The 25486-nt window shown below is 44.1% G+C and overlaps 1 protein-coding gene across 1 annotated transcript in view; it reads left to right on the top strand.

The window, feature by feature from the left end:
- Nucleotides 1–25486, top strand: part of GREB1L (GREB1 like retinoic acid receptor coactivator) — a 110030-nt gene that overhangs the window by 45686 nt on the left and 38858 nt on the right. The window contains exons 12-19 of the mRNA XM_056854721.1: nt 8558–8884; nt 11195–11323; nt 13414–13548; nt 14265–14462; nt 14908–15088; nt 17480–17672; nt 18201–18334; nt 21562–21901. Coding sequence (XP_056710699.1) covers nt 8558–8884; nt 11195–11323; nt 13414–13548; nt 14265–14462; nt 14908–15088; nt 17480–17672; nt 18201–18334; nt 21562–21901 — 1637 coding nt within the window. The remainder of the gene's footprint in view (nt 1–8557; nt 8885–11194; nt 11324–13413; nt 13549–14264; nt 14463–14907; nt 15089–17479; nt 17673–18200; nt 18335–21561; nt 21902–25486) is intronic.

Here is a 25486-nt window from a genome sequence, read left to right as displayed (position 1 = left end):
AAAGCAGCAGCTGCATGTCTGCTGTTATTTCTCTGTCCCTGTGTAGGCTCATAGAATTCTTTCAGAGGAACTTACTGGTGAAAAGGGACTCATTGGGAAGACAGTAGTATTGAGTCTCTGAAGCCCATGCTTTTGCCTAGATCATTTCAGTTGCTCCCCTGGATGAAATGTTTAGACTTTGTAAAGTAACAATCAAGGGAAGATTGCCTGCCAGTTGCAGAATTTTCTGGCATGCACCCGCATTCCATTTTGACTAGGAAGGCCTTACCCATTATGTCCAACCTGTATTTGTGAGGGTGGTCCAACCTGTATTTGTGAGGGTGTTAATGGCTAGTGTTATATACCTGGGATTTTCTTGAAATGCATATAGGTATGCCATGTACGCCTTCTCTTACAAGCTTTATTTTTTTCAGAAACATATATGGTTATTTTAAACCAAGAGCTTAAAATTGTCTTATACAAAGGTTCTCTCTTAAAAGCATTTTCATCCATTAGTGCTGTACTAGTGTGTGTTCCCTCTTCCCCCACACACCATTCTTTTTACCATCAAAGAGAAGTCTGGTGTTTAAAAAAAGCACTTTTCATAGAAATGTTCATCCTTTCCCACAAGATTTCAGATGTGGGGGAACCCTACTTGAACACATTTTCATTATATTCCAGCCTCACAGTTCCTATACTTATTCTTTATCTTGTAAGATTGCTCTGCAGGTTCACTTCTTGATTTTTCAGAAGATCCAATTGTGTTTTGTCTGATGTCCAAAGATTTTACTGTCATGCCTCAGAGTTTTTGCCTGGGGTCTTGGTTTGAGAAAGGTGGGCAAGAACTGTAAAATACCACTAATAATACAAACTTTTAAATGGAGCATGGGTAGGGGCAAAAACTATGTATCAAAATATATATCAAAAGATTGGAGGGAAAAGTTAAACTAAAATAGATACTAAACAATTGGAAAATGTGTATATGTTACACTTCATTTTTAAAAATCTAACAACTCTGTATTACTGACAAAGTGGGAATTGAAGAGTTGGATCCAACCAGCTTTTCCACTGGTGAGAAACAGAGGAAGAGATCCTCTTGTCCACCCAAAATCTGTGCTGGATCGAAGCCGTAAAATTTAACAAAAAATGCAGACCAGTATCTCTTTTTGTTATACCTGACGGTCTGTTTTATTCGTGTATATATGTGTGTGTGATCTAAAAAAATTGCTATTGGGATCCTAGTAAGATGCAATCAATCACAATTTTATATATAAAAGTATCCAATAAAACAGAGATAAGCAAAAGCTGTTGCTTAAATAACTGAAGCATGTGTAATTTTTTGGTTTATCCTGGTTGGGTCCAGGAGGTGGTGAATGCTTCATTAAAGCAGTCTGGCTGCCTTGTAGGAGGGAGCTTTGAAACCTCTCCAGAAAAACCTTTCCTTCAGCCCTAACCATTTGAGCAATTATTCCTTTTCAGGGCAAGGTGCTTGAGTGTACAGTGGCTGTGCAACTCTAGGCTTATGAATTATCTAGACCCAATCTAGTTTCTTAACTTGGGTGTGGAACTAACACTGTTTTGGTCTGCCTTGATGGATGGCCTTCATCAAAACACACAGGGAAACTGGGAGCCTATTGATGATACTGGTTCTCTCAGCAGCTTTTGATACCATCTGCCATGGTATTCTTCTAGAATGATCGGTAGCGAGTGGCATTAGGACATCATGATACAGTAGTTCCATCCTTCTTTGGCAAGACTGGTATAAGAAGCTGATGAGTCAAGTGAATGGCAGATGTCCTGACTAGAGATGTGAAGTCCTGGAATTCAGCTGGGGGGGGGGGGGACTTCCTTATTTTTTCTCTCTCCCCTACTGAACAGTTTTTCAGTTTTCCCCCCACAGAAATATTGGCCTTTTGGAGGAGCAGTGAGAGGGAAAAATACCTCCTGTGAAGTATTTTGTATTATGAACTGAGTGAATACTATTTATTAGTAGTTTTACTCACTCAAAATATGTAATATGAATAGTTTTGTGTAGGGCAGTCTACATATTAGAGAGCTATAATTCTTTTTTGTGTTATAGACATATCCAACTCTCACATTCAAGATGCATTTCTGCACCTAGAAGGTGCTAGCATCTTCACAAGGAGAGCAAACCGGGCTTTCGTTGCTTATGGATTGCTGCTTGCCTTCCTGTGTGACTTTTAAAACTAAGATATATGTGCTCAGATAGCGTAGAGCAGATCAGTGCTCTTCCTTTCTCTGGGATTGGATATATTTGCAATTTTGCTTGGCATTTATATTTTTTAAATTTCATAAATATACCCAAATAGTATAATTTACCAGATACTGTTGTTAAAAATTTAGATTATGCATTTTAGGATGTTTGTGCAATAAAGATTTGGTTTGATTAGGAAGTAATGCATGTATTTCAATTTCCCCCAATGTTTCTGGGGTTTCTTTTCTGGGGAGAAAAAACTGGAAAAGGTTTCTTTTTAATATGGCTTCAAAATGTTAAATATACCTAGTACTAGAAAAGAGCAAAAGTCCAGGAGCACCTCAAAGACTAACAAAGTTTCTGGCAGGGTATGAGCTTTCATGAGCCACAGCTGACTTCTTCAAGGTGCTACTGAACTCTTGCTCTTTTCTACTATAGTGACAGACTAACCCATCGTGATCTATACCTAGTCCTGTTTGTTATAAGACTGAGGTGCTGTTGGTGAACACCATGACCAACCGGAGCATGAGTAGGTAGCCTGTTCTGAGACTGGGTTATGCTTCCCCTGAAGAAGCAGCTTGGCAATGCTATTAGTACTGTCCGCAGATGGAGATGGAGGTATGGGTCTCCCCTGTGGCATGGTAACTCCTTTGAGCTAACTTTGGTGTTCCAGCTGTGGGACTTCCTTAAGTGGCATGATTTAGTGACAGTTATCTAATGTTCTGATCACATCCAGGCTGGATTACTACATTTGCTCAGGGCTTCCTTTGGAAGCTTTCATTAGCATAATTACACAGCCAGATTGCTTGCTAGGCCCACTTCTACAGAACATATCCTGCCAATCTTAAAGCATCCGTGGTGGCAACCAATTTATGTCTGGGCATAGATCAACATACTAATTTTCCCCTTAAAAACTCTAAATATTCTGGGATCCAAGTATATATCTAAAGGCCGTATAAACATGCCCAGATCTTAAGCAGAGGTCTTGTTGCCTGTGCCCTCACCATCTGAGTTGTGGGTGAACGTTACAGACAAGTGCCTAAATTATGAAATGTTTTATTCACATTGGTTTTCCTGGTGGCAACACTTTGACATTGAGGCACCATGTGAAGATTTTTTTTCTTCCAGGTCTTTTATTGATTTGGGTCGATTGTTGTGATGTTTGTGGTGTTTGTTCATTTGACTTTGTCCTGCCCTGCCTTGTATAAATCACTTTAGAGACATTTATTGATTGATTTATTGATTTATTGATTAAATCTTTATTGCTGGTTTCAATATGGTATCATTGCTGCTACAGTGGGATTTTTTTTTGTTTCAGTGCTGCTTGTTGTTTTATTGCTGCTGATGTGATTTTAGTGATTATTTAATGTAGGTCTTTTTGAATGGATGTATGTTGTGATATGAATTTTTAGCTATTGTTGAGAGTTGTTCATGTTGATTTGGAGGAAGAGTTATAAAAATATCTTAAATTAATAGATTTGTCTGGAGCATGTTGTACTTTGCTCCTCGTAGACTACTTCCAGTGGTTCAGCTATAATGGCAGATGGACTAGTGAGTGCTGTCATTGCTGTTCAGTATATCTTTGATACTTTTATTAAACCATCAGCATTTCCAGCTCCTCGGGTGTCCTCAGAATCTGAGAGTTAGTGTAATCACTGGTCTCGTTGAAGTGCTTTCTGTTCCTTTGTGCCGATGTTCAGGCCTCTTATCAATACAGAGTGCAAACTTTTGCTGCAGTGCTGATGTGATAACAGATTCCTTGGCAGCCTGCTAGCTGTTTCCTATGTGAGGCTTAGAGAGCTGTCCTAAGCAGACTCATATCTATTCAGAGGGGCTTGCTCCCAGGAAAGTATTCTTAGAATTGTACTGTTAGTGTTTTCTCCTGCTGTAAATATTTGGTGGAAATAACAGGGTAAAGGAACTTATTCTTTGTTACTCATCCTGTAATATCCATTTTGTTCTAGTAAGATTCTTATACCTGTTGTAGGACAGAGGTTTCCCTGATAGCAGGAGCACAATCCACCTAAGTTGTGTGTATGTTAAGTGCTATCAAGTCACTTCCGACTCATGGTGACCCTATGAATCAATGCCCTCCAAAACGTCCTATCTTTAACAGCCTTGCTGAGGTCTTGCAAATTGAGGGCCGTGGCTTCCTTTATAGAGTCAATCCATCTCTTGTTGGGTCTTCCTCTTTTCCTGCTGCCTTCAACTTTTCCTAGCATGATTGTCTTTTCCAGTGACTCATGTGACCAAAGTACAATAGTCTCAGTTTAGTCATATTAGCTTCTAGGGTCAGCTTAGGCTTGATTTGATCTATAACCCACTGATTGTTTTTTTTTTTGGTTTTTTTGGTGGTCCAGGGTATCTGTAACTCTTTCCTCCAACACCAGTTCAAAGGAATCTACTTTCTTCCTATTGGCACCTAAGTTGAGTACTTCTAAATCCTAGGGATATCAGTGGGGAGAAGTTAGGCATGTGCTGGAATTGAGTGAATTGTGCTGTTGTTTTTCAAAATGCGAGGAAGCAGCACTATCTTTGATTATTCCAACCAAGCACTATCCTTCATGCTTTTTATTATTTATATTTCATCTTCGTGTGCTAATTTTTCTTGTAATCTATGTGTATGCAGAGAGTAAATAAGGAAATAGAAAAGTAGTGAATAAAAATCCTGTTCTCATGTTTAGTCGTAATATTTGGGGTTTTTTTTCTACTTTGAACTCTGAGTGATTTTGATTCCTTCTGTCAGTTACTCATATGTTACTGCCCTTATATAGAAGCATTTAAAGCTGCTCCTACATGGTGCTGCTGCTCTGTACTGTAAAAGTTGTTAGCATTTGTGTTGGCTCAGTCCTGCTGGGTTGGATCTTCCATGTTTCTGGCCTCAGCTAGCCCTCGATTGGAGACTTTTCCTGTGATTGGGCTAATGCAGGGGTGTCCAAACTTTTTTCATAGAGGGCCAGATTTGATGAAGTGAACATGCGTGAGGGCCGACCATTTTGCCTGACATTCTTTGAAACATTACAATTAAATTAAACATTAAATTAAATTTAAATTAAAAATTAAAATTAGCATTTAAAGTTAAAATTAAATGCTAATTAACCTCGCTCCGCCCCTTTCCTTCAGGGCGGAAGTCCCGCTCCTTCCTGGTCCCTCTGTGACCTTAAGCCAGTCATGTCCAAAGTCCAGCATCTTGGCCATCTTCTGGGCATGGAGTAGGACACTGGGGATGCGGAAGGAGGTAGTTGTGAATTTCCTACATTGTGCAGGGGGTTGGACTAGATGACCCTGGTGGTCCCGTCCAACTCTTGGCCATCTTTGGGCATGGAGTAGGGGTCACTGGGGGTGTGGGGGGAGGTAGTTGTGAATTTCCTACATTGTGCAGGGGGGTTGGCATCCGCGCCGTGCTCCCGGGGTGTGGTGGCTCCGTGCCGGTCTCCAGGGGGAGGGGGGAGGGTCCCCGCCCCCAAACCGGCTCCTGAGGCGGCTGGCTCTGCCGGGCTCCCATGGTGCTGGGCGGCGGAGTGGGGAGACCCCCGCCCCCAAGCTGGCTGCTGGCTCCGTGCCGGGCTCCCGCAGCTGGGGGGAGGGCCGCCGCCCCCCAGCTGGCTGGTGGCGTACCAGCCGGCTCCCGGGGTGGCCCGGCTCCGCGCCCTGCTGCCGCTCTGTGGTGCGGTGGAGCGGGAGACCCTTGCCCCCCAGCTGGCTGCCGGCTCCACTCCGGGCTCCCGCGGCTGGGGTGGAGGGCCCCCCCCAGCTGGCTGGCAGCTCCCGAGGCAGCCGCGCTCTGTGCCCTGCTGCCGCTGCACTGGGCGGCTGGGAGGGGCCTCCTGCTCCCCAGCTGGCTGGCGGCTTTAAAGCCGGCTCCCCTGGTGCGCCGGCTCCACACCCGGCTCCCGCTGGGCGGCTGCTGGGAGGGGCCTCCCGCCCCCAGCTGGCTGGCGGCTTTCTAGCCGGCTCCCAGGGCGCGCCGGCTCTGCGCTGGGCTGCCACGGCCGACCCCCGGGCTTCTCAGCAGCTTTGCCCTTTGTCCTGAGACGCCCGGGCACACGGGCGTCTCCGGACTCCACCCCGCTCACACACCTCCTCTACCGCCCAGAGAGGGACAATGGGGACAGCCGCCCGAGACACCACAAAGCACAGCGGCGGAGACCGGGCCGGCGGCGGAAGTGCTGCCCAGAATGGCCAAGGGCGGGGCACAAGGGGAGAGGGCAGATTGCGACAACGCCTCGCCTGCCCACCCGATCTCCTCCACAGGCAGCCCCGAGCAGCTCTGGAGGCCGGGTACCCCGGGGGATGACAGAGGCGGCGGAGACGGCCCAGATGACGAGCGGCGGGCGGGACAGCCCGCAGGACAGCTACTAGTCGGGCGGGTGCGCCGGGGAAAGGGGCGGGGACGCCCAACACCGGATGGGGAGGAGGCAGGGTGGCAGCAGGGAGTGCTCCCTTACGGCACCTGAGGGGAAGGGTCGGGATTGGGAGGGAGGAGGGCGGCTCCTTGGGGAGGAGGATAAAAGGTCGGGGGAAGCGTAGGCCAGGGAGGATGGAAGCCACGTGGGTCGTCTGAGCAGAGCGCACAGAGACCCTGGCTTCTTCTGAGGGGGAGTGCAGTTCAGACTAGTGGTCTGAGGCCGAGGTGGCTCCCCTGACCCGACCTCCTCCTCCGCCGGTGGGAGGGGTCGCATGTCCGAGGGAGTCAGAGCGCCTCACACCCTTCTCCCCGGGGGCCGGATTTAACCGGTCGGTGGGCCGCAATTGGCCCGCGGGCCGGACTTTGGACATGCCTGGGCTAATGCATACATTAAGAAGATTATAAACATTCCATCCCTATGTGACTGGCCTCCATGTTATAATAGTAAGTGTTTGGAGGTTTCATGTGGGTGCTCTACTGATATGAATAGTGTTGCCAACCTCCAGGTACTAGCTTGAGATCTGCTATTACAACTGATCTCCAGCCGATAGAGATCAGTTCACCTGGAGAAAATGGCCACTTTGGCAGCTGGACTCTATGGCATTGAAGTCCCTCCCCACCCCAAACTCCGCCCTCCCCAGGCTCCTCTACAAAAACCTCTTGCTAGTGGCCAAGAGGGACCTTAAATGTAAAGTTCTCAAACATTAAGCAATCCTCCCAGCAGTGATGTCAGGTAGCCAGGTAAAATGAATGTTCCTTTTTCTTCCACTTCTGTGAGAATGTTGGTTGGGATTATAAGAGTGTAGATGTGTCGGCTTCCGAATCCCAGTCAGTTTAACACAAGGCATAGTGGTTGTCCCAGTTTTCCATTTCTGATAATTGACTGTTCTGTAAACCAGCAGAATAATTTCCTAATGAGTCCCCCCTATGGAGCTGAGCTATTAAACAGCATTGTGGATTCATTAACAGTGAGAGAACTTGAAATCCTTCTGGCCCAACTATCCGCCAACCCAAATCACATTTCTGGGGTTCAAAGTATAGTATGCCTAAAGCAAGTACAAGTGTAGGGATGGTGCTGTGGCTCAGTGGCAGAGCATTTGTGTTGCCTGCAGAAGGTCCCAGGCTCAATCCTCAGCATCTCTGATTAAAATAATCAGATAGTTGATGATATGAAAGTCCTCTTCCTAACACCCTAGAGAGCTGCTGCCAGTCCAGGTAGACAGGGCTGGCCTTGATAGACCCAGGGTCTGACTCATTATAAAGCAGCTTCATGTTATGCATGGTGTGGAGAGAGTGGACAGGGAGAAGCTTTTCTCCCTTTCTCACAATACTAGAATGCGGGGCCATCTGGAGGGTGAGAGATTTAAAACAGATAAAAGGAAGTATTTCTTCACACAATGCATAGTTAAATTGTGGAACTCACTGCCCCAGGGTGTGGTGATGGCTGCCAACTTGGAAGGCTTTAAGGGGGGAGTGGACATGTTCATGGAGGATCGGGCTATCCATGGCTACAAGTCAAAATGAATATTAGTCATGATGCATACCTGTTCCCTCCAGTATCAGAGGAGCATGCCTACTATATTAGGTGCCGTGGAACACAGGCAGGATAATGCTGCTGCAGTCGTCTTGTTTGTGGGCTTTCTAGAGGCATCTGGTTGGCCACTGTGTGAACAGACTGCTGGACTTGATGAGCCTTGGTCTGATCCGGCATGGCATTTCTTATGTTCTTATTAAGTATACTTTGAAAAAAAATATTTCAAAGAAAATTGATCAGAGAAAGGCTTCCTAATTGTTTTATGTCCCCCTGAGGGACATGCTGTACATTTTGTGTACAGTAGTTTGAGTCCAGCAATATCACCTCCATGTCTGAATACCTGGTTATTTTAACAATACTTGTAGGAAAAGGCTTTGGAAAGTAAGATTTGATCCTTTGTCTGTTTGTTTTAAAATTGCAGGTCCTGATAAGATACCTCTTAGGGAAGAATTTGAACAGATCATGCTGAAAGCTATGCAGGAATTCACTGTGAGAGAGCAGTCCTTACAAATGAATGCTCAGTACATCTCCTTGTCGCCAGCACAACTCCCATGGCTTGCCAGGTTAATCGCCAGTGTCTCCCAGGACATGGTGCATGTGGTGGTTACCCAGAATTCGCTCGCCGAAGGCATTTCAGAAACACTGCGATCTTTGAGTGAAATGAAACGCCAGCAGAAGCTTCCAGATTATGTGGTTGCCATCTGCGCATCAAAGATCAGAGGAAACGAGTTCTGTGTAGTAGTGTTAGGTGGGTACCTTTTCCGTCACATGTTAGAGACACAACATAGATAAGATGACTGATCTGTATTGACCTAGCTTTCATTAATGAAATGGAATGCAGATTTTGGATATCTCACTGGTGGACTGAAGAACCATTTTGTACATATGCAGCTGTACTGTGTGGTTCATCAAACAGCTCCTGTTTAATACCCCTCTTGCTGCTATGTATGGAATTAAATTGAAGAGTATGGAATTAAACTATTAATATTTGTGTATTCATGAAATACATTGAGTTAGATCCATTTTTATTGCAAATGGAAGTTTTGTCATAACCTGATTTTCAAATTCAGAATGTGTTGGGTTAGTCAAACTGCTAGGGAAGTAGCCAACAAGTTGCAGCAAGTACTCTGCTTTTCAGATGTAGCCATGTGCTTACTCTACTTCTGCAGAACCCTGCAGCTTTTTTAGATTTTTATCTTCAATGTATTACTCAGCATAAACTGTCTCAAACTGCTCATACACACCTGGGATTATCTCTTTGTTCTTTCAGCTCATCAAGGAAAGGGGAAAAGTCCATTATGAAAGTGAAAGTTTAGTTGTTCTCCCCCTCCCCGTAGTGGCAGTGGGGGAGCATTCAGATGGACGCCCCACCTGCAGCAATCCTCCAGATTCCCCTTTAAATGGGAAGGAAAAACAGGCACTCCCCCCTTCAGATTAAAGGAGGAAACCCTGGGAATGCCACAAATCATGCTCAGATGTCATGTGGATATTCCCCTGGGGTCTTCCTGTATTCCATGCAGTGAAACGTGGCTGTGTGGAAGTAGCCCAGAAGTGTCTTTTGATCAAGATGACAATTATTTTGCTTGCCTTGATTGGTACAGAGGAAATTTATTTCATTGCATAATACTTAATTCAAGGCACAAAATCTGCCAAAATTCTTCTCTGTGGAAAGGTTAATTTGAAACTATAATTTGCTTTTTTAACACAATTTTCTCTGATGTTTTGACTTCAGAGATGTTTATTGCCTCATGTTCCACTCCTTTTGAGAAAATTCTCTCTTTGCAAACTTCTGGTAATTGGAGTAGCTCTCACAAGGCTGCCTGATCTCAGGGAATAGCAGTCCCTGAATTGTTTCCTGAATTGATATGACAACGCAGGAGATTTTTCTTCTACAAGAAGGTGTAGGAATTGCTCACAGAAGGCTTTCTGTGATTAAGGGCTATACTCCTTTGAAGCATCTTCATGCAGACCGACGCTACTCTCATTGACACAGTATTTTCTCACACTGCATGAAAAAAAACCTTCTAGCCTTCCTCACACCAGTTGTGTGAACATGCCATTGTTGTGAGTACAAAAAGAAATGGAAAGAGATCCATTTCCCGATTGAATGTTTCTGCCACAGTAGGTGTTACATTTGCATTGTAGACACCAGAAATTCAGAAGGCACTTTTAGTGTTATATATAAAACCTAAATCTAGTACATGTGTATCCCACTAAGACTGGATATGACTGGCATCACAGATGCCAGACTTAAGAAAGTGCAGAGAGAACTGTGAGAAATCCAGAGCAGTCAAGGGAATAGTGTGGAGTGCTTTTAGCGAAAAGTAGGAGGCTGCAATGTACATGTTAGTGTGCAACCCCTCCACACACTGACAGAATGGGTGGCGAGCAGGAGTATGCAAATGTATGTTGGCACCAACACCTATGTGAGGAGGAAGTGTCCATATGTACACTGTCTCCGTATGATAGATGTTCCTGATTATGGGGCACAGGTGCCATCCTCATGTGCCAACAGCCTTGTGGAGGTGGGGCCAACATGTCCACGCCTGCTTCTGCTTTTTGCATGAGTGGAGTGGTTGTGTGTAGAGGGCTTCTTTTGTCTGAATGTGAACTACCAGCAGTTGCTGTGGCTATTCACTAAAAACAATACTTTCTACTGCATATAAAATATGTATTCAGTTTCATGTATGCTAATGTCTGGGCACTTTGCAAATGTTTGGAGAACAAGAAGTTCACATGTACAGGAGTCTTCATTAAGTACATTACGCTAACATGGGGGCTTAACAAAATGACTTCTAACAGTGGAGGGGGGAGGGTCAGGCAATGATTATTGTACGGCATAGAGTAAAATTTACATTATGTATAAACAGGTTATTCATATGAATCAATACGTGCAGATGGACTGTGAGGAAATCATTCCAAGTGAGGCATGCAAAATTAATTTCTATTGACCTTTTTGTTGTTAACGACACCCAAGCTGAGAAACAGAGCATCCGGGAGTCAAGCTCCTTATATTTTCAGCACCATGTAACCTTTTCCTGACCTTTCTGTTTTCTAGGTCAATATCAGTCTCGGGCACTGGCTGAAAGTATGCTTACTACCAGCGAGTTTTTAAAAGAAATCAGTTATGAACTCATTACAGGAAAAGTTAGTTTCCTGGCATCGCATTTCAAAAACACATCTTTGGGTGAGTAGATCCACGATTCTGACATTGCTGATGTGAATTGTAAACCTGACCATTGGGACCAATGACGTAACTGGCCTGCCTGAGTTACTTGACTCCTGACTAAACACGGACCTGATTTAGTGATGTCGTGAGGTCCGCAGAAAGCTTTTTTAAAATGTGAAACATATAAGTGGCTTGAGAAAGTTCCACATTCAGCAAAAGCATATGCAAGTGGAAGCTGAAACACAAGGGACCTGTATTCCCTTGGTTCTGCTTCAAAAATGTTAAAATTGTCTCCTTCCAAAACCTGTTTTATGTAATGATGGTCTACTTGTTTTGCTGTCTACTTGTTGCTTTGGACAAACTATGGCAGAAGGGTCTTGTATATCTATCACAGTGATAGCGAACCTTTTAGAGACTGAGTGCCCAAACTGCAACCCAAAACCCACTTATTTATCGCGAAGTCCAACACGGCAATTTAACCTGAAGAATCCCCCTGAAGGAACCATGCAAAATAACAGCAGCGGGTTAGCTATGCACATGCTAATGGCTATGCAAACCGGAACAAAGGAGCAGGCGAGTGGGTGGGGTGGAATTTCTCCTTTTGCTTCGAGACCGTGAATAGGCAGTTTTAAAGTTGCATTTTTAAAAAGTGCTTTGAGTGAGCATCAAAACTGACCATGCATAAATTGCCAGGGTGTCTGCTTTGGGGAGGGGAAGGTGATTGAAAGCCGCTTTGATTCTTCCTTAAGTGGTAGAGAAAGTCGGCATATAAAAACCAACTCTTCTTCTTCAAAGTGAAACTTTATATTTGTAACTGAACCATCAGGAAAAGAGGTAAATGATTGGGTGGAGGGGGGACACCTGGCAACCCTAAGGCAAATAGATGAAGCAAAACCTGGTCTATGTTCAGAGGGTTCTGTCCGAAAAGAGGGGTATGATTTGTCCTGAGTCCACGGCCTGGGATGGGCCCTCGGGACTACTCCCCAATCCCGACGCCGAGCCCTACCCTCCAGGAAACCATCGACCCCAGGAGGAGAAGCCCCACGTACCTGGCTGGGAGGAGGAAGAGATGGAGGCGACCCTGCCCACAGGCGGCGCCTCCGAAGCCGGGAACGTCTGGGGAGGTGCGGAGACACCGAGCGCCGACATTGCCCCCTGAGAGAGAGCTTGTCGTCCCATGGCGGCAGCCCCCGCCACCGGGGACGAAGCAGGGACACCTGCACACGAGGGGGCAATGTGTGCGCTGCGTCCCTGCGGGAGGGGGAGGGAATGGCGTGGGGGGAGACGGCGCCCGAAACGCTCAGCTGGAGCAAGAGGGGAGGGGGAGGAAGGCGGCAGCTGCAGGAAGGAGGGAGACGGGAGTCCGCTGGGCCAGACTGGGCGAGGAGCAGCTCCGCACCGGAGCGGAGGAGCGAGCTGCGCAGAGCCACCCGACACTGGCGGGAACATTGAGTGGGAGGGGCCACCCCCAGGCGGAATAGGGCGGTTGAGCACGGCAGCGAGACCACGTGAACAGGGGAGGCAAGAGTCTGATGGCCCAGGGAAGGCAAGAGTCTGATGGCCCAGGGAAGGCGGGGCCCAGAGGGCTTAAGGGGGTGGAAAGCCCATAAAGGCGGAAGCGGAGGCAGAGGAGGAATGAGACAGTTGGGTGTGCCGGGCAAAAGCCATAACACCCTCTTCTGGGAGGAAAAGCGGAGGAGAGCGTCCTAGGCAGATGCGATGGCTCCGTGCGTGCCGGCAGAGAGGGCTACGCTTGCCGAGTCGGGCACACGTGCCATAGGTTCGCCAACACGGATCTATCGTGTTCACATTATCATCCCATCCTGCCTCCCATAAATTCAGGTTAGTATACTTTCTCCAGTTTATCCTCTCACGTGAGGCAGGTTTCTTGGGAGGGAGAAAAAGATCACAGAGGGCTGCATGGCCAAGATGGGATCTGAATCTGGGTTTCCTCACACCTAATCCAGTGTTCTACCCACTACCATGCACTGCCTTTCTGGATGATGTGGCACTGGACTATATCCTGAAGCCTTTTTTTTTTAAGATTTGTGTTAGTGTATTCTGTTTTTCAGATACTTTTTAATTCTAAAAGCATATTCTTTTACTAGGTGATGAATTGGACAAGTTGCTGGAGACAATGCAACAAAGAAGAGGAGATCATGTTGTAATTCCATTCAATGGAGATGTTAATGAGTGCATTTCATCTCAAGAAGCAGCTGACATGGTTGCCACTCAAGAACTGGGTAAACTTTACCTCACTAGAATGGAAAGAAATTTGATCCAAGCCTGATTTGAAAATGTTTAGGAACCACAGATTATTAGGGCCTAGCCTATAGGTACCTGCAATATGTACCCCAGTTCATTTCACTCCACTGCCAGCCCAGCCAGTGGAGCTTCAGAAGACCTGGGAGTTAATTGCCACAGCTGCACAACTGTTCCCAGAGCTCCTCTGTTCTTGCCACAAAGGGAGAAAGTCAGTAGTTCTGGTATCTGGCTTCCAGACTCACATTAGGTATGGCATTTGACAACTGGCTGTACTAGTGTGTGGGTTGGGCAATATGCAAGAATTCTGTGGATTGGGCCACTCTCAGTTCCCTGCTTCTACTCCTAAGCAGGCCCTTTCTCTTGAGGAGGCATTTACCTCAGAGGACCCCTTTGCTTCATAGGGACCTAGTACTGGTTGGCCTTCCTCCTGTCTCCTCCTCCTTTGCACTTGCAGGCCTGAATAACTCTCTCCTGGGCTCTGCCACCGCGCTGCTGCCTTCCATAGGGCTGTGCCCTGCTCCACCCTCTCCCCGAATGGCAAAGTGCCCAGAGCTGTAAAACCATGGAAATCAATGCATTTAGACAGAAGTTACTCTGCATAGGATTGCACTGTCGGAGGTGGAAGCTAGTAATCCTGCATCTTTACACTTTTTCTACACCCTAGAAACTAAATTATGGCTTTGCTTTCTTTAAGATTTGGACACTGAAACCTTCCAGATTTACCAACCGCAGCTCACAGTTGCCAGAAAGCTCTTGTCACAGGTCTGTGCCATAGCGGACAGTGGCAACCAAAGCCTGGATCTGGGCCATTTCAGCAAAGTAGATTTCATTGTTGTGGTCCCTCGTTCAGAGGTGCTGGTTCAACAAACCATTGAACGGATTCGACAATCAGGTAAAAAATGAGGAGAGAATAGAGAATGATTTCCAGCTGCAGTTTTTGTAAACAAACATAGCAATTAGTGTGTGTATTTTCTGTTGTGTAATTGCACAGTAAATACGAATTTTCTGTCAAGAAAATATTTCTTTGGTATCTATGATGCAAGGTAGAAAGATTTACATACGTTTGCTTATTTTTTCAGAATTTTTTAATGCTGGTCATAGGGTGGGACAGAGACAATATAGAGAGTGTTATCTGTTTGTTTAAAATGTTGATTCATTTAAAACTACTCTTTCTGTAATAATATAATTGTAGCTCCCTAGCACTGAAGCCTGCACAGCTTCTCCCTTCAGGTTTTGAGATTTCCTCATCCGTTTTCAAGGGTTTCTTGACAGCCGTAAACATAATAAACTTGATTGTAAAAAATGAAAAGTGTGGTGCCCTCCATTTCTTTCAACAGGTGTTCTTGTAGACTTGGGCCTTGAAGAAAATGGAGCAGCTTACCAAAGAGCTGAAAAATATGTGGTGCGGCTAGACAATGAGATTCAAACCAAGTTTGAAGTTTTCATGAGGCGGGTGAAGCAGAATCCATATACTCTCTTTGTGCTTGTCCATGACAATGCTCACGTGGATTTGACAAGGTAATTTCTTCAAACCAAAGCAATAGAACACGTATTGCTATATAATATAATTCCAGATAGGCAGTCTGTCGGGCGGCAAGACCCCACCTGACCTTACCAACCACAGTTTCCTCCATGGGTACAATGGACTGCCAGGACAACCTTCTTGTACCACCAGCCAGGCTGTGCTCTCCAGCCTGTCTTTGCTTGGTCAGGTGTCAGGCCACCCAGGTACCACCACCCCCAAGCCACAGTGCACCCAGGGTGGGCTTGCAGGGGGCAGGACAGCAAACAGGCTTCAAGAATGGCTTCTGAGGAAAGAAGCAACCAAGCAGCCATCTGGGCGGGAGGGGTGTAACTGGTAGGTGGGGCTGGCCTGTGAAGTAAGAGGCAGCCCTGCAGACAGGTGGTGGGGAAAGGCATCTGGTATAATGCCCAGGCCAAGGAGAGCTTTCCTCCAGTCCCCAGGCCTTCCAGATCACATGGGTGGGATGGAAGTGGCCAAGAAGGCATGGCATCCCACTGGTTATTAGGATCCAGAAGCAGGTCAGGGATTTTGTAGCTGATCATGCTCAGAGCACTGGGGAGCAGAGGCCAGTGGAGGAGGATCCTGGTGTTGCAGCCCCCTCCCCTTTTCTGACTGAGGCCTAGTGGGCCCTCTTGGGGTAAGACCAGTCGCAATGTTGAGGCAAATGGCGGGCCAGGGGCAGGAGGAGTTCCGCACAGCCATCTTAGTTTGTAGCAGCAAAATAAACTGGAAGTCCAGTAGCACTAAAAAAATATATTAAAGCATAAACTTGTAGCAGTGGACTCTGATCTGGAGAACCAAGTTTAATTCCCCACTCCTCCATATGGGCAGCGGAAGCTAATCTGGTGATCTGGATTTATTTCCTCAGTCCTACACATGAAGCCAGCTGGGTGAGTTTAGGCTAGTAACACTCTCTCACCCCCACCTACCTCACAGGGTATCTGTTGGGAGGGGAAGGGGGACTGTAAGCCGGTTTGATTCTTCCTTAAGTGGTGGGAAAAGTTGGCATATAAAAACCAACTCTTCTTCTTCTTTTGTGAATTGGAACTCACTTCATCACTTGTGTGAAATGAGTCATTTGATAAAGTGAGCCTGGACTCACAAAAAATTATGCTGGGATACATTTTGTTAGTCTGTAAAGTGCCACTGGACTCCTATTTTATGTTGCTACTATGTTCTGTGTTTTCATTCAAATCTTGAGTAAGCCATGTCAAACCGGTTCTGGAGAGGCAGTGAATACATTTTCTAAATAAATAAATAAAGCCCTGAAGGATATTTCTGTAACCTTTAGTAAGCTGTGTGACACAAGGTAAAGGAATTGTAACTTTCCTGTCACTGTGGCAGGTTAATCCATATCTGCCAAATGTGCTCCTGTTATGCAGTTGTTGAAGGCAAAAAAACATCTTTGTTCAACAGTAGGTAACTCTGTATTGCCTTTTGGCTGGCTTTAAGTTGGTGTGGTTTTCCCCTCCCCTCTTGGGCATCATGCTGAAGTACACGATGTGCTGCGTTGTTTTGGTGGCAAGATAGTGGTGCATGTTCTTTGTTTTACTGCAGTTGCCTAGAGGACTAAAAGCCAGTCTTCTGAACTCTTTTGCTCCACTAATGTAATGTTTCCCGGGGCCTGCCCAAGAATCTTGTTTGTGAACTTACAGGATTACCATATACCCACCAGTAGAAAAATAACGATTACAGAAGAAATATGTTTACAAAATCAGGAGCATAATGGCAAAAAGATGTTGTATGTAGATTGTCTGTATAATATTGTAGCTGACATGTTCTCTATAACAAATGGGCAACTTCTTGGGCAAATTGATTTCCATTTTGCCATTGATTTTAAAGACTTGTACTACTGTGCTGGTACGCTTTGCTCACTTTGTGTGATTCGGTGTCATCACTGACTGCTTTGATATTGCATCATACAAAAAAAGGAGGGGAAATCATAGACCTTGTAGCTCCAAGATAATAGCAGCGGATGCCAGATATTCAGCATAGACCCGGTGATTGAACATAGTCTGATACTTAGCTTTTTTTTGGTCTGTATGTTGCTCCGCTGTGGCAAACAAACTAATTTTACTAGACCACGTCACCCATTTGAAAATCTGTGGAAGTAAGAGCTGTTGTAATGGTCATCTCATTCAGTAAATGGGTGAAGACCACAGAGCAGCTCTGCATATAGCTAGCGCCACCATGTGGCACACTTTCTGTGTTAAGCAGGCATGACATGTCAAAGAGTATGTGAACTCTCCTTTTGTTGTTTTTGCCAGTATTTGTAGACCTACACGGGAGCATTTCCTGAACAAGTTTCTAGTCTCAGTTTTGGTCTTTTTCTTTTAATCCAAATCATTTGAAACAATTTGATTTGTTTTGATTCCTTCCACTAGTGCAATCTCAAGCTCTTTATCCCATGGGGAGCCCAGCTATGGACTTGCTGACAGAGTAATTAATTGTAGAGAGGTCCTTGAAGCTTTCAACCTCCTTGTCCTTCAAGTGAGTTCTTTTCCATACGCCCTTCAAACTCAGCAGTCTAGAATCAGCTCTTCCAATGAGGTACACTGGATACAGTTTAGCAACATGGTAAGAGTCTAAATATTATGATATAATATAAATGTTAATAGTGTTTGCTACCATGAACATCTTTTGGTCTCTGCCTCTGGCACTACAACTATCCTAAAGGAAATGTTTTTCTCTACTGATGAATGGCTTATAAACAAACTTTAAAAGGGCATCTGAGTAAAATGAAACTATAGATACTGCTCATCTTGTATAGTGAAAATTACATTACCGAGGTCACTAACCAGCCTACCACGTGCTTGATCTGCCCTGGTCAGGCTCCAGAAATTGCTTAGTACTGGTGCCTTTAAGAACTGTGTTCCTTCTACGAAGGATTATCTCAGGTACAGAAATTTCAGGGCAGTAAGAGTATGACTATATTGAACATTGCACAAATGTGTTTTAATACCTTGTGCATGATGGAAGAAGTCATTTTTAAGATGTATGCAAATAATGCTATGTGTTTTTGGAGGAGAAAAGAACTTGGTAATGTATAGGAAGAAAAGTAGACATTGGTAAGTTGCATTTTAACCCAATCTCTGTTTGAAACAGGAGGACTTAGGCCGAGATGAGAAGCTATATTTTGGCTTGAATGAATATGGCAAATCTCTGCAGTGGGGAATCACAAGCCCTCTTCTGAGATGTGATGAAACCTTTGAAAAAATGGTGCATACGCTCTTAGAGAGGTAAATATTTTTGGAATAGTATTCATCCATGATCACAGATGTGGGTGTTTGCAAGTGTGCTTTCATTATATAGGTATAGATATTTAGTGTAGAATCATTTGGATGTTGATTTCCAAACGGGTTATCTGCCTCAACGTCAATCCTGTTGGGAAGTAGGGGTTTTTTCCTGGTTCCCAACAGCATCATGGCACATTTCTGTACCTCCCGGGGTTTTGCTGGGGTTTATGTAATCTTTCTCAAACCTGCTTTGCTCTGAAGTTTTTGGGAAAGATAACAGTAAAGCCTGGATGGCTGCTTTGTGAGTGGGAAAATTAGATTTTCCTCACCCACAGGGCAGCCATTTTCTCTGAGATGAGATTTTCCCTGCAGTGGCCATTTCCTTCCCCTGCCATAGTGTATTGATATAATGTTATAGCAAATCCATGTGCTTAGTTCTCTGCATCGAAATTTTTTTTTTAAAGGAAGTTTCTAGCCCTTCCATTTTGGAGATATAAGGGGAAAGGCATATCTGCATGGAAAGAGCTAGATACTTTTTTAGTGAAAGCTGGGAATTCAGAGAACCTGATAATATGGGCCCCTCGAATTTTGTCGTCCTCCCACCCCCCAACAGCTTTTAGGCAAACCAGATTGGGAATGAGATCCAGTTCAAATGATAATCTGTATCCGGGTTCTACTGCTTCAAACTTCAGGTGGGGTTTTGCATAGCTGAAAAGCTTTCCATCTGAGAAAACAGAAAGAAAACTAGCATTTTAGTGAGAATATCATTCTAGAACTCTTCTCCCTATTATCAAGTTTTCTGTATGGAAGTATTTTTGTTCAGATGAGCGCTTAGTCATGGGAGCCCCTGTCCCTCCTCTACAGCAGTCTGAAGTGGTACAGACCTAGGTTGAGAACAGGACCAGAGAGGGGCAGAAGTATGACTTGTTAAGTGCCTGCTTCAGAATAAACAAAGAAGTCAATGCAGATTTACAAAGCACTGAATAATAAAGCAGGAAAGATTACTCTGCTGTTCTGTTCCAGAAATAACATTTTAGAGCATATTTATGATTTATTTACCTCTTGAGCTGAAGTGCCTGAGGCGTACAGCAAAAACCATGTGTGGCAAAGAATGGATGATTGTCTAGAAAATGAATAAAGACTGATAAGAGTCAAAAGAATTTGTGAGTGGTAGTGGATCTTTACTGCTAACTACTTGAGCTTTTCACCATCTTTGTGATTCTCAGGGCTTTTATGCTCTCTTTTGTGTACCCAGTATTGTAAATTAAAGCTTCGTATTTTTGTTATTCTTTGGAGCATGATAAAAGCATATATTGATCCTTGTCATATTTCATTGCCAAGAACATTTTGTTCCATTAAAGCTAGTGCAAAAAGCTGGCAACGTCTAACTTATTAAAAATGTTATTACAGTGTTATAGGCTATATATTGAACTTGCTGAAAGCCAGTGATAGATGTAGCAGATGTGACCTTTAAAAGAAAATCTAGGACCCAAATTTACAAGGCAGGTGCAAATTACCGGTATCACAGTCACCTAACAGTTAAGGCATTAATTGTAAATATGCAGGCTTGGTTAAGAACAAAAGTGTGCTGATGGAGGTGACCAAGGTCAACACATAGTGCAACAGTTTTGAATGAATCCCTGCAGTTGCCAGGCACCAATAGGGGGTCCCCCAGAAATGGGCTGGTAACCTACCACATTCCTATCTTCTGCTTACCCTTGCTGTAACTGGTACAGTGCAACCTACTGACCTCCCTGCCACACATGCACACCTTAAGAAATGTAAGTACATTGGTATTGTATTTTACAATTAAATTGAATATGGATACAATCAAGTTCTCATTCCTTGCCCAACATGTTAAATACGGGGAAACAGTAAAGGGGAATCGTGCAATAGCTTTGAATGCATATATTTGCAATGTACGAAGTCTTATGTTTGATCTAATTTAACAGGTCTGAGGGCTGCTTTTTCGTTTTAGTGTATACGAAAGATGTTTTAAGGGACATCTTAAATATAAAATATGATGTGTATGCTTGTCAGGAATCTGGGACTGGCTACCATTCCTTTGTTCGGTGTATCTGACAGCAAAATTTGGGTTTTACTGCTTTATAACATGTGTATCAACACTCTAGTGGAGAGAGTCAGGTCTGAGACCTGCTGTCATGGACTCATTCAATGTGAAGTAGATTCTTAGGTCACTACCAACCCAGATAAGATAACTGACATGTTTAGAGTGACAGCATGGATACAAGTCTTTACAAAGGTTGTCTTTGCACCCTGTGAATACTATGCCAGCAGGGTGAATTCAGACAGCCAGTTCTCAACAATGAAGTTGGTGTGTTTCATGCTGCATCTCAGTGGTGGCTAACCTGGCAGTAGCCATTTTACACAATGCAGTCATTTACCTTATAGTTGCAGTCAGCATGTGAAGAAAAGAGTACGGCCATTCACCTTTCCTGTCTCCCAGTTAGTATTCTAATCTTGCTGTCCTAGTATATCTACACTGGGGCTGTAATATGCCAGACTTGGTTAGTGATTTCTAAGGTGCATCTGTGTTTCTTATAGCCACGGAGACCTCAATGTATACTGACACAATGCTTATATAATGTTTCATATTAATTAAAATGAGAACATGTTTATGAAATATGTATATACAAAATATGTTGAAATGTTAGACTGAAGTGATAGGGGTAGTATTAGAGCGAAATGACCACCATTTGTTTATTTGGATGGGAAATTATGGAATATAATTAATAGAGGAAGTATAAGAAGTATATGAAGACTATAGATCAATAGCATTACAGTTTTTAAGTATGAATAAGTTTATGGTCAGACAAGAAGTATAGGGCATGAAGATGAGATAAAGATGAAAATAGATAGGGAAATATGATATGTAATCTGAATAAGCGGTCAATATAAGTATTGTGAACACCATTAGCATAATAAGGGTTAATGCATTACTGGGGGCAAGATAAGGGGCGTGGATTTCCCCGGACATGGTTCATGTTGAAACTGTCTTATTTCATTCCTTTTTTTTTCTTTTTCCCTTTTCCTTTTCTGTACACTATAAAAATTCAATAAAATTATATTTTTAAAAAATGAGAACATGTTTGGAAACCCTGAATTATGCATTGCATAAGCCCTCTTTCCCCCTTTTTTAAATTGCATGGTGTTAGACCTGGCTTCAGGCTTCTTTATACAGACTAAAAGAAAGCTGTGTTCCTTTCAAGGTACCCCAGGCTGCACAGCATGGTGATTCGCTGCTATCTGCTTATCCAGCAGTATTTGGAAGCCTTGATGGCTCTCACTACCATGGCCTCCCTGAGAGACCACAGCACACCTGAGACACTCAGCATCATAGATGACATCATCACCTCACCTGGCAAGGACAAGAGTGGGCGTGGCCACATGCTTGTCATCAGGATTCCCTCGGTGCAGCTGGCGATGCTGGCCAAAGAGAGGTTGCAGGAAGCGCGAGATAAACTCGGGCTGCAGTATCGCTTTGAGATCATCCTGGGCAACCCAGCTTCAGAACTGATTGTCGCCAAGCACTTTGTGAAGCGACTGAAGGTTAGCGTCGAAGAATGTTATTACATAAATGATGCAGAAGTCTTTTTGGGTTTGCATGCAAATGTGCGGCTGTGCATTCGCAGGCTTGTGTGCTGAATTCACCCAGAGAAGGGGGCATAGTCAGTGCAGTGGAAAGCAACCCATACACTTGGGAGTTTTCGCCAATGATATTTCCCCTCTTGGGGCAGCTCTTTAGCTCCCTCCTCATGCTGCTTCTGGGGTTCTCTGCTCCTGGGATCAGCATGAGGGAAGCATTTCAGGTTGCAGTGGGAATAGGGAGGCAGGGAAGTTGTGTCTGTGCAAAAAAAAAGTTAGATGGGATCCAACCATATGTTTGGGGGTATACCGCCATAGGAAACTACCTAGAATTTCGCAGAAGAGGATAGTTTTGGAGACAGGTTCAACTGCTCCAGCAAAGGCGTGGAAAGTCTTGTAGAAATAATACACAAGCAAGTTGTGGTGAGGATATGGAGGCAGAGAGGCAATGTTAAATAATCTTATTCATGATTACAGACCCTGGTTTTCTACTCATACAGCAACCACAACATTTATTAACATTTGAGTATTTGATTCATGAGACCCAAGTGATAAGGACCATAGCCCTTATCACAGTATGCTGATGAGGAGTAAGATACTGATCAGCTTGCGTTGGTGCAACATGACCTCTGTAGGACAGTATAGCATATAAGAAGAGCCCTGTGGGATCGTAGCAGTGGTCCATTTAGTCTAGCATGCTGCTTCCTGCAACTGCTGACAAAGTGCCATAGTTTGTAGAGGCCAAACCTTCCCTTGCTGCTGCTCTCTCCCTAACAACTGCATTTAGAGGTGTACCCTCTCTATACATGCAGGCCCCATTCAGCCATTATGGCTTAAAGCTACCGATAGATATACCAGGAACTGGTATAACCCTCTTTTAGCGCCTTCTAAGATAGTGGCCACTACTACCTTCTTGAGGCCCTTGTGTATGAAGAGGTTACACTTTGTGACTTTCTATCCAGCATAAAACAATAGCATGAAACAATGTTGGAAACATATTTCACTTGGAGAAAAAACACTGCATTCACTGTTTATGATATAAGCTGGGTGGCTAGGATGGCCCTTATAAGAGCAGGAAGCACTTGAGGGACACACTCTGAAGGGAAACAAATTGTATCTGAGGTTTGCCACGATTGCCGAAGCCCAAAAAATCTTGTTCAATATCTGTCTTCTCAATGCTGGTCAAATCTGCTTTTCCAGTAATCAGAATGTTGCATACGTTCCCATCAGGATGGTGGTATTTGGCTTCATGCATCTGTGTTGATTCTATAGAGAAGGATGAGAGAAGCTTTCTTTCCCGTTTGGAGGAAAGGACTGTGTGAGTTTATCCTATGTGCTTGGTGCAACTTGTACTGCTTTCAAAAATATGCTGCACTGAAAGTGCTGGAAACTGTAGGCAGACTGAGTGATGAAGGGAAGCAGATCTTTAATAGATGAGTTCTGCTCCCAATCCTAGGAGAGGGATTAGTCATAGGCCTCTTCACAGTGGAAATTTCTGAAAAGCAGGGCAGCATATTGACTCATCGATCCACTGTTAAGTGTTCCATTTACAGACCGTTTATTTTTGCCTCAAAAGAAATGATTCATAATACGCAGCATCTGTCTCGGGGTGAAAGAGAAAATGGGCAGATGGAGAGGAGCGAAGAGCTAAGAGGAAACAATCACTGGAAGTTTCCTCTGGATTGTACATCCCATATTTCAGGGAGCTCTTGTTAATGTGCTTGGAAGAGGACATTATTACCTCATGGAGTACCAAGGCTCTAGTTCCAGTTGTAAAGTAGCACTTTCTATTGGTCACGTTGCTGGCTCCTTTGTGCTCTTCAGTTTTTCATAAAACATGCATTGTCCTCTTTGTTCAGATGACCATTTTATAGTTTGTACTTCAGCTACAATAGCCAGCTGTTACAGGGTTCTGGGTCCATTATAGTCGCTGAGGGGCTTCGCGTGGGCTCGACATCCTTCTGCTTGTCCTACTGATCGCAGTCTGCCCAGCCCTTCTTGTTCTTTTCAGTATGTGCTACTTCCTGTGTAGAACCAGAAAGCTTCCCTTGGCTTAATGTGTAGTTGTACAATGTACAGTTTGGTGACTGAATGTTTTTTTCATTTACATGACAGAAAATGTCCCACTTGTCAACACTGGCTATACTTGTGCTCACTGGTTTTTGCTTTTGGGGTAGAACACTTAGTTCTTTAGGAACAATAGTTTAATTTTTGTTCTAATAAGGAATCACTGAGGGGAGTAAGGCTGACTCTCTTTAAGCAACTCCTTAGATTGCTAGGAAAACAGTTTATTATATGCCGTCTGCTGTAGATTGACGTTTAGAGTTTGCAAAGGCAAGATAATTTTACTTCTAGTGGTACTTGGTGCTTTTTATTCTGAATAACTGTTAGTGCCGTCCTCAGCAGATTTACACCCTTCTAACTCTGCTTAGGACTGCACTGTAAAATGTGTTGAGACTAACACCCCTGGCTTTCTTATTAAATCATGCTGCTGTGTCTCTTTCATGTCAGTTTGTCTCTGTCTGTGTAAAAATGTCCCCCTCCTAAGTGGTTTCTTGTGTCACTTCCCAGCACAATACATACATTGATATCTGATGGATTATCTTTAGCCTTTGCTGTAGTTAACAGTGTATACATTGCACAGGTTTTATCGCCCTTCTTGTACAAGTTTAACATTGACCTTGTTTTGCTTATATTTGTGTTTTTTGTTTTATTTATCACTTTTAATCCCAAGCAAGTAACAAGTTTTTATTCTTCATTTATCTTCACAGGACTTCACATTTATTCCCTCATATCTCAGGTATTTAACTGAGCGCTGAGGGATAATGACTAGGGGTGTGTCCTTTTTTTAAAAAAAAGCATTTTTGGATGAGGATTTTGGAAAGTTCATAAATAAATTTGGGTTCTTCCAATATCATTTTGGCATTCATGTTTGGGTTCTGGAACTATTCAAATTTCAGTATTCTCTACAGGGGACTTTTTTTGGGGGGAGTAGTAGCTTGTTTTCAACCAAATGACACCAACATGGTAGGGGGACCTAGTATTTCCTGTTTACTAAAGACCTCCTAAGTTTCAAGCTAATTGGACTAAGGGGTCCAATTCTATGGCCCCCTGCACAAGGTGCCTCCTCCCATCCTACTTGTCTCCATTGTTTCCTGTAGGGGAAAATTCCATGCTTTCTCCAGGGCAAAGCCAATAGCCAGACATAGAACAGCAAGCAACCACTGGCCTTTGCTAATAAAACCAACAAGACTAACAGAACTAGCATCAAACCAGAGAACCCCAGCTAAACCACCTAAAGCAAGGGACACTGTAGCAAGCGCAACAGAACCAGAGTCAAATCACAGAAGCCAAGCAGAACCCAAGTTCTGCAAGCCCAACAGAACCAATATCAAACCAGAGAATCCTCTCCAAATCAACCTGGAAAGCCAACCAAGAGAGATAACCAGACCAGGGAACACACACATACTAACATCACTCCTTCAAGGAAGGCCTCAAAAAGCAAGAGGAGAGGGAGTTTGGGGCACCCGAGTTGCAAGAGCAATATTT

This window comes from Euleptes europaea, chromosome 8, assembly GCF_029931775.1.
Source record: "Euleptes europaea isolate rEulEur1 chromosome 8, rEulEur1.hap1, whole genome shotgun sequence".
Taxonomy (NCBI): Eukaryota; Metazoa; Chordata; class Lepidosauria; order Squamata; family Sphaerodactylidae; genus Euleptes; species Euleptes europaea.
This window is presented reverse-complemented; position numbering and strand designations above follow the sequence as displayed.